Below are 13,567 nucleotides of genomic sequence, written 5' to 3'. Positions count from 1 at the left end.
ACAAAAAGAGGAACGTGGTGGAAATGAAAAAACCTGCTGCAAAAAACAAAGACAAATGCAGCATCATCAAACGCTGCAAATAGAGAAACGATGCAAAGCACAAAACGATATAAAACAAGAAACCATGTTCAAAAGAAAAACGCTTCATAACCGGTCACTACAACAGGAAGTGCTCCAAACCTGCAGGGGGCGCCGCTGACTGAACCACAGTGTTTACATCCATGGTTTAAACATACAGCAGGAACGGTAATGTGATTTTTATCTGACTATATTTATATACGATGTTTATATCACTGTACAACGCTGCACATTACGAGACGTTTCTTTATTATATTTTAACGTTACAGTCAGCTGTTCGGTCTCTCTCTACATCCCGTGTGTCTGTCCATTGAGCTGTTACGCCGAGAGAGAGCGCCCCCTGCAGGTTTGGAGCACTTCCTGTTGTAGTGACCGGTTATGAAGTGTTTTTCTTTTGAAGATGGTTTCTTGTTTTATATGGTTTTGTGCTTTGCATCGTTTCTCTATTTGCAGCGTTTGATGATGCTGCATTTGTCTTTGTTTTTTGCAGCACGTTTTATCATTTGCACCACGTTCCTCTTTTTGTACCTCGTTTTGAGTTTGTGAATTGGAATCGTTTCTGTACTTGAAGCCGTTTTCCTTAACTGAGACACATTAGGCCGTTGCATGGCGTTTGGCCCTCGTCGCCCACCGTAGAGATCTCACTCCAAATACATCAGTTTCAAATAACGGCAAATGTATTTTAAAAGGTGTGTTCTTCAGCACGTTTGATCTTTTAAATCCTTTTGTTACAGGAATATCGACCCATTTTAATAACCTTTGTTTTTAATTTTTTTCACAGCTAGTTACAGTCTGTCCCAGTGGAGTCAAAGATCCACGCTTTCGTTGCATTTTAAAATTTCTTTGACAATTTTTCCCTTCGATTAAATACTTTCTATCATTTCCATGTGAAAAAAAACTCAGCTGCTTGGATTTAAAAGATAAATTACATGTTACAGTTGGAAAAGTCAAACATGGCAGTAGTCTTCTCTCTAACTCAGGCCAGTCTGCCCCGATGAGCTGTTTCACACTGACGGAAAATACTGCAAGAACTTGGAAAAAGACTCTGTGAAAGAAAATAAGAATAATCAGAGGAGCAAACTGCCGTCTGGACACAAGTGGTTTTCCTTTCTTACGCATGTGCTGGATTCTTAATATGCGTTACATAACAGCTGAGTAATTGTGGAGGAATTTGCATCTGGTAGACAATGCTGCTCGACGGTTGCCCCCGACGACGAACGACGGCCCGGTCGCAGCCGTTTAGAGACTCGTTGCAGTCAGTCACCTTGTTCACACAACCATCGCTGGCTCTGTCACCCAGACCAAGCCATGCTGTAATCCAATAAAGAGTCTGTGCACGCACATTTTCCTCTGGATGGACCGACAGCACCGATGTGAGCGCAGGATCAGTCACTGAGGTCACACTTTGGTTAACCAGAGAAAATGGACTGCAGAAGAATTAAGGCCATAATGACACAAATGGCTTTCACCTTCACTTGAACTGAGTTGCTTTTATTTCTGCGTTATTATGATGATGTCGTATGAATCCATCCATTTTCTTTACGTCATCTTGTTCAGTTGTAATGGTGCAAAATAAGTTTACACTGAGAGCCGTCCCTACACTCGTCTGTCGGGGCAGCCATCAGTTCTTGGCAGAGCTGGGTAGTAACGAGTTACATTTACTCCATTACATTTACTGGAGTACGTTTTGGGAAATGTTGTACTTTTAGGAGTAGTTTTGAATCACTATACTTTTTACTTTTACTTGAGTAGATTTGTGAAGAAGAAACTGTTCCTCTTCCTCCGCTACATTAGGCTACGTTGAGCTGTTACTTTTCTTTTATCCCTTTTATCCACGTACGCGTCAATCTCATGACATCACTGAGTGATTCTTTGGGAAAAATGTTTGTTTTTGCATGTTTTGTCACATTTACACAGACTCAAACACACACAGAGTTTCTATGAGTTCATGTTTGTTCTAGTTCTGCTGGTTAAAAAAGAAAAGTACAAAGGCCGGACATTTTGTAATACTTGTGCTTAATTTATTTTTTTATTCTGCTATTTTATTTATTTTATTATTTATTAAAAGTACTTGAATTTACTTTAAGCTTATTTTAATTTAAGCTATTTTTTATTTTTTATTAATTTTAATTTATTTTATTATTTTATTGATTTAATTTGCCTGAAGATTATTATTTTGTACTTTTGTCTGTTTGAATGGTTGTGTTCAAAAAATTAATCAGACGTTACTCAACAGTTACTCAGTACTTGAGTAGTTTTTTCACCAAGTACTTTTTTACTTTTACTCAAGTAATTATTTGGATGACTACTTTTTACTTCTACTTCTACATATTATTCTGAAGTAACAGTACTTTTACTTGAGTACATTTCTGGCTCCTCTACCAGCTCTGGTTCTTGGCACTGGAGCAGAAATGTTTAACTTGGCTCCTGACGGCTGAACTTCCCTCCTGGGCATTATGTAAACCTGTTAACATGAAATGAGCTTAATGCATTTGCAATTCCATGTTTCTTAACTCTGCCTTATTATATTATACCGCCTTGATTGTGAAACAGCAGACGTGTTTTAACAGTATTACAACTTTCGCTGGTCTCAGTTAAGATTGATTGACAAAGTTGTTAGTATGTGTTAAAAGATGTGGAACCTGAGCAGGAGGATATTAGAGCTCCTTTCCTCTAATTCTTCTTGAAGTGAAAGCACAAACATGGAGATGTGACTCATACATACGTACACACTGAACACAGCAAGCATGGACGGGATTTAAAAGCAAAAGGGGCAGTTAATTGATAAATGCTACTGTGAGAAACAGCAGCTGAAGTCATTCCCAACTGATTCGTTCGAAGACAATCCAAAATAAATTAAATAATTAGTCTGCTGACCTCAACTCCCTGCTCACGACCCTGGCAGGAGATGAAGTGCCTTCAAAAGTCTGTCTTTTCACCAAAAAAAGCAAAACCCAAAGTGTCAATACCACCCCCCATGTCTTGCCATCACCTATTTGAATAAAATATGTTGCAAATCTTTGTTACAGGATGGAGATTTATACTTCCCCCAGAGGAAACAGTGGAATTCCTTTTGTTCTGGTTTTAAAAAAAGCTCTTTCACGTCACAGAAATAACATTTTAGTGCTATGTGAGCTTCCACATGAACACATTCGAGGAGGAGAATCCAGCAAACTGTGTTAAGATCATTTAACGCACCGCATATGATTAAGGTTGAAAAGGGTTTTTCTTTTTCCTCCTGCTCTCCTACACGGTCCTACAGTCATTTCTTCATCCCCACAATGAAGTTCTTGTGTGCTACTGTCTGAGAGAAGCCGCAGAAATGCCTTGGCCCGGGAGCCGGAGACGTCATGGATTCCTGAGTGTGGGGCTTTGCAGGAAAGCCCTGAGTCTCCGACATGGACGCGCTCCAGGTTTCCATGGCAAAGGCGCACAAACAGGAGGAAACACTGAGGGAATCCCGTTATTTTACAGCATTGGAGCATTATAAACACCCAGACCGGGGGAAGGAAGCCGCTCTTGATGCTCAAGTAATATAGAGCTCAAGGAAAGGGGGACTTCATACAGAACTGGAGCTGGACTTGATGCTGCCACATGTTTTTTGAACTGAAAGGGATTTTTACGCGCAGCTGTTGAAGTTTCTGAGCTTGTACAGACTTACTTTTTTTCTTTTTCTTTTCCTCTCTCCTTCCAGTCTTACTGAGGACACTTTCCTCTGCTATGCACCTTTGGAGAGGAGTGATTTAAAACAGATTACTTTTTTCATTTTTTTTTGTCTATTTATTTTTGATCGCTTTCTTGTCCAGATGTTCAGAGAGACTTGGCGGCTGGCGCAGTACCACATGATGAGGTCCATGGATCAAGGTACTGCTGAAGTGTTGTGATTATCTGGTAATCAACCCATTTGATTTTTTAAATGATAAACTATAGCGTTAACGTCTGTGTTTGTCCGACTAAAAATGGTGGAATGTCATTTAATTGATGAGTTGTAAGCCATTGGTTTGGTGTGAGATGCTGCGCGTTTTTCTCAGATCAGTGTCTGAATCAGCGGAATCCCATCAGAAACGGGGCGAGAAAAAGGAGCGGGTCGGACGCATTTTACGCACAATTAAGTGCGTAAAAGGGAAAAAAAAGTGAGAAAAAAAACTAAACAATCTGCATTACATTGTTTTTATCGATTGATAATGAATGAATAAGTAAAAGTAGGGGACTCCTCCACCTCTTGTATGTGTGTGTGCAGCCAGCACCCAGATGTGTCAGACATTTGCGTCGTGCGTAAAGCTGGGATACCCTGAGGAGAACCTGCGCGTTTCCGTCAGGGAGGAGGGCGTTACCGGGGAATCCGAGCCGGGGCTGACAGAGGGTTTGCCTGTCAGACAAACCCCCCCCTCCCTGGATGGAGGACAGAGATACACAGATACACAGATGTGCATGTTTGTGGTTTGTCGTCGCTGCGACGCGCCAGACACCCGGGGGCAGCAGCAGGCTGCTGTCACCGCCGTCACACCCAGCCAGCCCTGCACTCATGCACGCTGTTGTTTCACGGTGGGTGGGTGGATGGGTGGAGGGCGTGATCAGACCCACTGATGCACTCGACAAACTCAGTTGTAAATAGACCCGCCTTCCTTCAGCCCCGAGAATAACCGAAACAGGAAACCATCGCGCGGCGCAGGTCTCTCTCCAGCTCCCCGATGCGCGAGCTGACGCTCGAAAACGCTCGGAAACGCGTCTCCAGCTCCAGCAGCAGCCCGGAGGACAAGATAGGACCCGGTTACGCAGATGAGCTCCTTCTATGAGGACGCGGAGCTGCAGGGGGAGCTGCAGGGGGAGCTGGGGGCAGCTCCCGAGGAGGACCTGCAGTTTGAGTACCTGTTTGAGTATGAGCCGCCCTGCAGCAGCTTTGCTGGGGGACATCAAGGTTGGTCCGATGCGTCTAGTGCGACCTGAGCTGGCCCCATCCTCCTCTCTGGGTTATCTGTTTACTCATCATTAACATATGGCCTGTAAAATGTGTTCATATGAATGAAAAACATCAAACTTAGGAAGCACAGTTGATAAGCTTCTTATAAGACTCTGATATGAAGACACATAAGACAAAACAGTTATTGAGAAGTTTTCTCTAATGTGAAAAATACATTTATACTGAAAATCAACTGAAGGTCAACTTGAAATTTGATAAGTAGACAGTCGGAATGGAAAATTGTAAACTTGTTATTGAGGTTTTAAATGGTAAATGTGGTTATTTTAGGGAGTATGGAAACATCTCTGTCTGTGATGATGTTAAATCTGTTTCTGTCTCCTCATCTTTGTTCCAGATGACCCCAACCTTGCGTCTCACAAAGTGCACAGTCCTGACTCTGAGCAGGCCTTCCCCCTGGACGAGAGCTCGCCCTACAAGAGCAAGTCCTGCAGCCCCCCCTTCACTGGGTACGACCACCCGGAGGCCCAGAGCTACCTGGAGAACATCCGGCCGGCGGGCCTGGCCCTGAGCCCCCGCATCGAGATCACGCCGTCCCGGGAGCACTACAGCCATGGCCGGGACAGCCTGCAGAACCAGCAGGTGAACATCAGCCCCCGGCCCACCCTGACCGTGCCCGGCCAGGACGGCCCGGCCTACCGGGAGCCCCAGTGCCTGAGCCCGGCCAGCAGCAACTCCTCGGCCAGCTGGCACTCGGAGAGCTTCTCCCCCTGGGCGTCCCCCTGCGTGTCCCCCGGCAGCGGCGGCCACAACCCCGGTGACCTCTGCCCCCGGCTGCAGAACATCCACACGGGCTCCCCCCGCACCTCCCCGGGGGCGTCCCCCCGCGCCAGCCTGGCCGAGGACGGCTGCCTGGGCCCCCGGTCCCCGTCCCCCCGGGCCGGCTCCCGCTCCGCCTCCCCGCAGGGGAAACGCACCTACCAGATGTACAGGAACCCAGCGCTGGTATCCGGGCACCGCTCCCGCAGCCCGTCCCCTCACGGCGGCCACGAGGACCCGCTGGAACACCACTACCCCCACGGCCTGGCCGACGGCCTCAACGGCTACGGCCACGGCCAGCCGGGCCTGCTGCCCACCAAGATAGTCAAGACTTCCAACCAGGTCTACACTCTGTACCAGGAGAACCACGGGGACGGGAACTACCTGATGTCCTGTGAGCAGGACGGGAAAGCCAAACCTTCTGCCGAGCCGTTCTTCGTCATCCCCCCAATCTGGCCCAAGCCACTGGTCTCCAGTATCTGCAGGTGAGTTGGCAAGAAAGCACCAAACAAGATACACTGCCTTCCTTCCATGTGTACTGGAGCTAGGGATGGGTTATGGACTAAAAAATGTATCACGATCATTTCTGGCATTTATCCCGATAATGATAAAAATGATGATAGAAAAAATACCAATTCAACTCCACCTTTGTAACTATAAATCTATCACCACATTCAGTCTTTGGAGCCAAAACACTGCTCTAAAAGATACTAAATGCTACTAAACTACACCAATTACATTGAATTACCGTATTTTCCGCACTATAAGGCGCACCTAAAAGCCTTTCATTTTCTCAAAAACCGGCAGTGCGCCTTATAATGCAGTGCGCCTTATAAATGATCATTACGGTAATTTCTGTTACTGTAGTCAGGGGGATTGTGGGTAATGTAGTCAGGGGGATTGTGGGTAATGTAGTTGGTGTCGCTGAAGTAATGGTGCTAAAAACGTCAGGAATCGTCACAGACGTTCAAGACAACAGCAGCGACGCTGACTCTCATAATGGCGACTTTGACGAGATGGAGCAAAGCTGGTTTTTATTTTGTTAATAAAGTTTGACATACGGTACTTTTCCTTTTGTTGTTTTTTTCTTGCATTTGCTGTAGGATTTTGTAGCATTTCCTGTAGCAGCTCCATCAGGTAGATACGTAACTCAACCCCAGCCACTATAGTACGGGATTTTACCAGATATTTAGTGCGCCTTATAAGTTTAAGTTTAAGTTTCAAAGTTTATTTAGACGGGACAATGGATATTAATGCACACTACATTAAGCAGTGTAAATACACCGGGTTTAGCAGAAATGCTAGTTTCCACCCGCAGTCCCCACAAACAACCAGACACACTCACGCTCACACCTACGGGCAATTTTACAATCATCAATTAACCTAATATGCATGTTTTTGGACTGTGGGAGGAAACCGGAGTACCCGGAGGAAACCCACGCAAGCACGGGGAGAACATGCAAACTTATAATGCGGTGCGCCTTATAGTGCGGAAAATAGGGTAATAAAAAACAATTAAATGAGACCACCTGTACTGCAAAACTGTAATGACTCAAATGAAACAAGTTTGAAATGTAAGAACAGATTCAACATTTATTCAAACTGCATGGCTTAAACAGTGGGATAACAGTGCAAACAGTAAAAGTACCAATAAAAAAAATAAATAAAAGCCATCCTTTGCACTCACTGTTTTTTTGCAGACTCTGCATATAATAGATGGTGTTTGCTCCTCGTCTCTTTTTAAATCCAAACCAGTTCCAGATAACGGAGCTGGAGCCTCGTTTAACAACGAGCTCCTCGCTCTCAGATCCGCCTTCAAACATGTTTGTTAAGGCTGATTTATGGTTCTGCGTTAAATCCACGCAGAACCTACGGCGTAGATTTAACACAGAACCATAATTCAGGCTTCACACAAAAACGTCATCAACGGGAATTTATCGTTTTTACCACGAGATGACAAATTCTTACCGTGGGGAATTTTTTTGACGGTTTATCGTGAACGGTAAAATATCGCCCATTCCTAACTGAAGCCCTAACCTTCTGGAATGTGATGGTTTTTCATACCGTATGTTCTTCTTGACCTGTCGCCCTGCAGCATCCCGGTGGCCTCGCTGCCCCCTCTGGAGTGGCCCATTCCCAGTAGCATCAACCAGTACGAGCTCCGCATTGAAATGCAGCCCAAGCCGCACCACAGAGCTCACTATGAGACGGAGGGAAGCAGGGGAGCAGTCAAGGCCCCCACGGGGGGCCACCCCGTCGTGCAGGTACGTTAGAGGCCAGGGGACGCTCAACAAGCACTGCAATGGGAACTTGATGAACCCGTAAAGCAGTACTCGAATTGTAAAAAACATCAGGGGGGATGGTGGATTTGATCATATGGGGACAGATAATTTGTGCTGATTTAGAAATAATATAATATATTACAAATAATAGCAGTGACCAAAACACCTGCAGAAATACTGCAGGAATGACATAGCAGCAGTTAAATGCAGCCTTCTGTAAGCTTTAAATATCCACTGGGCTTACATCAAATACATCAAAACACAACAATAAAAAACACTTTTCTGAACTTATCAATATGACTCTGTCCTTCACAGGATAAGTAACATGGATCACTGCAAAAACTCACAATCTTAACAAGAATATTTGTCTTATTTCTAGTTAAAATGTCTCATTTTAGTAAAAGAAATCTCATTACACTTAAAACAAGACTCATCACTGGAAAAAACAACAATTTTCACCTGTTTCAAGTAGATTTTCACTTGAAATAAGTAGAAAAATCTGCCAGTGGAACAAGATTTTTTTGCTTGTAATAAGAAGATAAATCTTGTCCCACTGGCAGATTTTTCTACTTATTTCAAGTGAAAATTTACTTGAAACAGGTGAAAATTGTCAAATAAGTAATTTTTCTGGTGTTATTTTTCTGGTGATGACTCTAAATGTTGAAATAGCAGTAAAACCACATTCATTGATGAAATGCCATAAAAGATGGAAAGGAGGGATGGCAGTTTTACAGGGGGGATGATTTGGACCGTTTTTATTTCAGGGGGGATGCCATCCCCCCTCAACTCCAGTACTGCCGTAAAGACACGTTGGGTTTGTTTGTGTGGTGCTCCCCTCTCCGCAGGGCTAAGCCAAACCCTGGCTGACACCAGGGTTTGGCTTCCAACGCTTTGTCCTCCATGCGCTGCCCTCAGTGCTCGTGAGCGGTTGAACTATGACTGATATGGCACTTCTCAAATCCGTGTGTAATCACGTCCACGTGGCAGCGCGGCATCGGCCTGCAGTCTCAGGACGGCACACACGTCTGTGTGCTTTCAGCCACACACGCTAAAGTTAATGCACTTCTCAGTTCCTCTTACACAATACTGTGTTTACTCTTTAAATACGAAGCTGACTCGAGGAAACAGCGCTGAAAAACTTGTCTCGGACAGATGGGAAGGCTGTCATTTGATGAAAGGAGAAACATTGTTTGCTTCTTGTTTTTTTACTTCTGTAGCTTTGGCGTCGGAGCAGACGCTGTCAAACAGAACCGTGACACAGTTCCAGCTGGCTGTAGTATCCATAAATAGATTCCACTTCCCTCTCTACGTGTTGCCGTGGCAACCGTTCAATGCTGTTGTTGTTGATGATAGTAGGAGCTTTGTGGAAGTCCGACTTCTAGTGCTCCTTTTCCATTTTCTGCCCATCCCAGAAGCCTCAGCCTGAGGTCAGGTCTGCCCGGGTTTGCAGGCCAATCAGACGCTCAGACCTGGTTAGCTGTGGCTCCACTCCATCTCATCTTTCCTTTCCTCCACCTCTGTTTTTCCTTTCTCCTCTCCCCCTCTCCCTGCCTCTGTCTGAGCCTCGCGCTGTCCACTTTACTTTTCCAACATTGCTGTCTGTCATGACTCACTGCTCCTACGGCTGCCATGACGACCGGCCGGCTGCTCACATGGCTTGTTCAGTGTTTGCGCTGCAGCTTCCTCTCTATTCACATTGTGTGTCATCTACCTGGATACGAGGGGGCGCGTGCTCGTTGGTGTTGCCATAGTTTCTGCTCACTGTGAGCAGCTGCTGCCAAATGTGTTACATCTACTTGGATAACGAGTGACACAAACAGCAGAAACATATCCAACGTTAGCAGCACACACTGGTGCCATCTTGGAAACTACTGGTGGCTTGATGAATGTTTATTCTACTATTTTCTTTCCTTTTCTTTTTCTTTACCATCCGACACGAAGCGGAGGGCGGTTTGCCTCCGCGAAGTCCATATATTTATGTTAATGGCACCTCGAAGGGCATTACCCCGCTTATACCACGGTCACTTACCAAAAAACATAAATATTAAATCAGTGACTACGTTTACATGCAGTCAAAATTGGGGTTATTGCTAATATTCCGGTTACTGAAACATTGGGAATATTCCGTTCACATGGTAATTAATCATTCAGGATATCTGGATCAAACCAGCGACGCACGGAGAACATCATGACGCAATTACCGTCATTTCTGCTTCTTCTTCCTGTATCCAAATTCAAAACAAATGCTGCTTCAATTGGCAATTGGCAGGTACTTACCTTGTAGTTACTTGCCCAGTAATTCTATTTCCTAAGTATTTACCCAATAAGTACAGAAATTTTTACCTGGCTTTTATTCAGTAATTAAAGTGAAACTGGACTGTAAAAGAAAGCGTGTGTTGTTTCCATAATATTACCTGGTAATTGTAGATTCTAATTATAAAGATTTGAACAATTGGCAAAACGTCTGATAATTACCTCCCCTTTACCCCGCAATTAGAAAGTTGGACCACACCCCCTCACATATACCTCCTCACACACACCCCCTCACATATACCTCCTCACACACACCCCCTCACACACACCCCCTCACATATACCTCCTCACACACACCCCCTCACACACACCCCCTCACACACACCCCCTCACACACACCCCCTCACATATACCTCCTCACACACACCCCCTCACACACACCCCCTCACATATACCTCCTCACACACACCCCCTCACACATACCTCCTCACACACACACCCTCACATATACCCCCTCACACACACCCCCTCACATATACCCCCTCACACACACCCCCTCACACACACACCCTCACATATACCCCCTCACACACACCCCCTCACACACACCTCCTCACACACACACCCTCACACACACCCCCTCACATATACCCCCTCACACACACCCCCTCACATATACCCCCTCACACACACACCCTCACATATACCTCCTCACACATCACCTCCTCACACACACCCCCTCACACACACCCCCTCACATATACCTCCTCACACACACCCCCTCACATATACCCCCTCACACACACCCCCTCACACACACCCCCTCACATATACCCCCTCACACACACCCCCTCACATATACCCCCTCACACACACCCCCTCACATATACCCCCTCACATATACCTCCTCACACACACACCCTCACACACACCCCCTCACACACACCCCCTCACATATACCCCCTCACACACACCCCCTCACATATACCCCCTCACATATACCTCCTCACACACACACCCTCACACACACCCCCTCACACACACACCCTCACATATACCCCCTCACACACACCCCCTCACATATACCCCCTCACACACACCCCCTCACACACCACCACCCCCTCACATATACCTCCTCACACACACCCCCTCACATATACCCCCTCACACACACCCCCTCACACACCACCACCCCCTCACATACACCCCCTCACACACACCCCCTCACACACACCCCCTCACACACCACCACCCCCTCACATACACCCCCTCACATATACCCCCTCACACACACCCCCTCACACACACCCCCTCACACACACCCCCTCACACACCACCACCCCCTCACACACACCCCCTCACATATACCCCCTCACACACACCCCCTCACACACCACCACCCCCTCACATATACCTCCTCACACACACCCCCTCACATATACCCCCTCACACACACCCCCTCACACACCACCACCCCCTCACACACACCCCCTCACACACACCCCCTCACACACCACCACCCCCTCACATACACCTCCTCACACACACCCCCTCACACACACCCCCTCACATATACCTCCTCACACACACACCCTCACACACACCCCCTCACACACACCCCCTCACATATACCCCCTCACACACACCCCCTCACATATACCCCCTCACATACACCTCCTCACACACACCCCCTCACACACACCCCCTCACATATACCCCCTCACATATACCTCCTCACACACACACCCTCACACACACCCCCTCACACACACACCCTCACATATACCCCCTCACACACACCCCCTCACATATACCCCCTCACACACACCCCCTCACACACCACCACCCCCTCACATATACCTCCTCACACACACCCCCTCACATATACCCCCTCACATACACCTCCTCACACACACCCCCTCACATATACCTCCTCACACACACCCCCTCACACACACCCCCTCACACACACCCCCTCACATATACCCCCTCACACACACCCCCTCACACACCACCACCCCCTCACATATACCTCCTCACACACACCCCCTCACATATACCCCCTCACATACACCTCCTCACACACACCCCCTCACATACACCCCCTCACATACACCCCCTCACACACCACCACCTTGTAACAAATACGCCAAAACAGGTGATCTGTCAAAGAGTTTTTTTTTCTTCAAAAGGATAAAGAAAAAAATACAAAGTTCTGTATAAAAACATATTGTACAGTGTAAAACATATTGCATAGTTTAAAACATAAAACTAGGCAGTGTTGAAAATATAGGCACATTCAGTCAATCAATGCAACAAATAAAAAATACAGTGCATTCAATAACGATATAACAACATATTTAGATCTCAAACTGGCATGTCAAGGACCCCAGTATTATCTGCATTTGGCCATCACCCTTAATCTCAATTTTTTATTCCAGAGACCCTCACAGAAGCAAAGATTTGACACATGTAAACAACAAAAACACGGGGCGAACCACAATAAAATAACTTTTCATAAGTTTCAACACAAAATATACAAGTACATTTGTTTGCATATTTTACCAACTCTGGAGCAGCGTTAGCATGCTCAGACGGGAACAGGAAGTTAAGCTTCATCAATAACGGAAGTAACAGAGGAAGAACGGTGCTCTTCAAAATAAAAGCATAAAAATAAAACGTAAAATGACAGAAGTGCTTAATTCACTCTGCACGTAATCTGCTGCCATTTACACGCACCACCAGCTGAAAAATAGCAGATCTACCGTCTACAAATGCAGAAATGTTCATATCCTTCATTACATTTATGAAGTGATTAGTCTCCTCCTGGTCTTGGTTTCTCCGTGTTTATAAGAACTTCCTGGACTCAAAAGACCAGGATTCCTTGTGAACAGAGCATGTGCAGAAAACAAATTCCTGTTCCGTTTGATGGGGATATTCCGTTTGGTGTTTACATGACCCAAATATTCGGGTTTTAAACCCAGTAACCCAGGGCTCATATTCGGGTTTTTAAAAACCAGAATATGAGCAAATTGGGGTTATTCAAAGGAGTTATTGGTGTTTACATGGCCGTGCAAAACCGGGTTATTGCCAATATTGGGGTTTTAAAAGGGTTATTGATGCATGGAAACACAGTCAGTGATGTACCTGATAGCTGCAACCGGTGATAAAACGCAAAGCACAATCATACACAGTATCTAATTTCTTTAAATACTGC

The 13,567-nt window shown here is 45.8% G+C and overlaps 1 protein-coding gene across 4 annotated transcripts in view; it reads left to right on the top strand.

Annotated features, from left to right (window-relative positions):
- The first annotated feature begins 3,582 nt into the window (after window positions 1-3,582).
- The window catches only part of nfatc2a (nuclear factor of activated T cells 2a), a 42,215-nt gene continuing 32,230 nt past the window's right edge, over window positions 3,583-13,567 (top strand). For 3 of the 4 annotated variants that reach the window (XM_061734688.1, XM_061734686.1, XM_061734685.1), the window contains exons 1-3: window positions 4,630-4,996; window positions 5,394-6,300; window positions 7,911-8,079. In XM_061734688.1, coding sequence (XP_061590672.1) covers window positions 4,858-4,996; window positions 5,394-6,300; window positions 7,911-8,079 — 1,215 coding nt within the window. In that variant the 5' untranslated portion in view covers window positions 4,630-4,857. Of the gene's footprint in view, window positions 3,943-4,629; window positions 4,997-5,393; window positions 6,301-7,910; window positions 8,080-13,567 lie in introns of those variants that run through there. The other variant, XM_061734687.1, reaches the window with a different exon arrangement.

The sequence above is a fragment of the Cololabis saira genome, chromosome 12 (genome assembly GCF_033807715.1).
Source record: "Cololabis saira isolate AMF1-May2022 chromosome 12, fColSai1.1, whole genome shotgun sequence".
Lineage (NCBI taxonomy): Eukaryota > Metazoa > Chordata > Actinopteri > Beloniformes > Belonidae > Cololabis > Cololabis saira.
The sequence above is the reverse complement of the archived record's forward strand: the minus strand, read 5'-3'. Positions and strand labels throughout refer to the sequence as shown.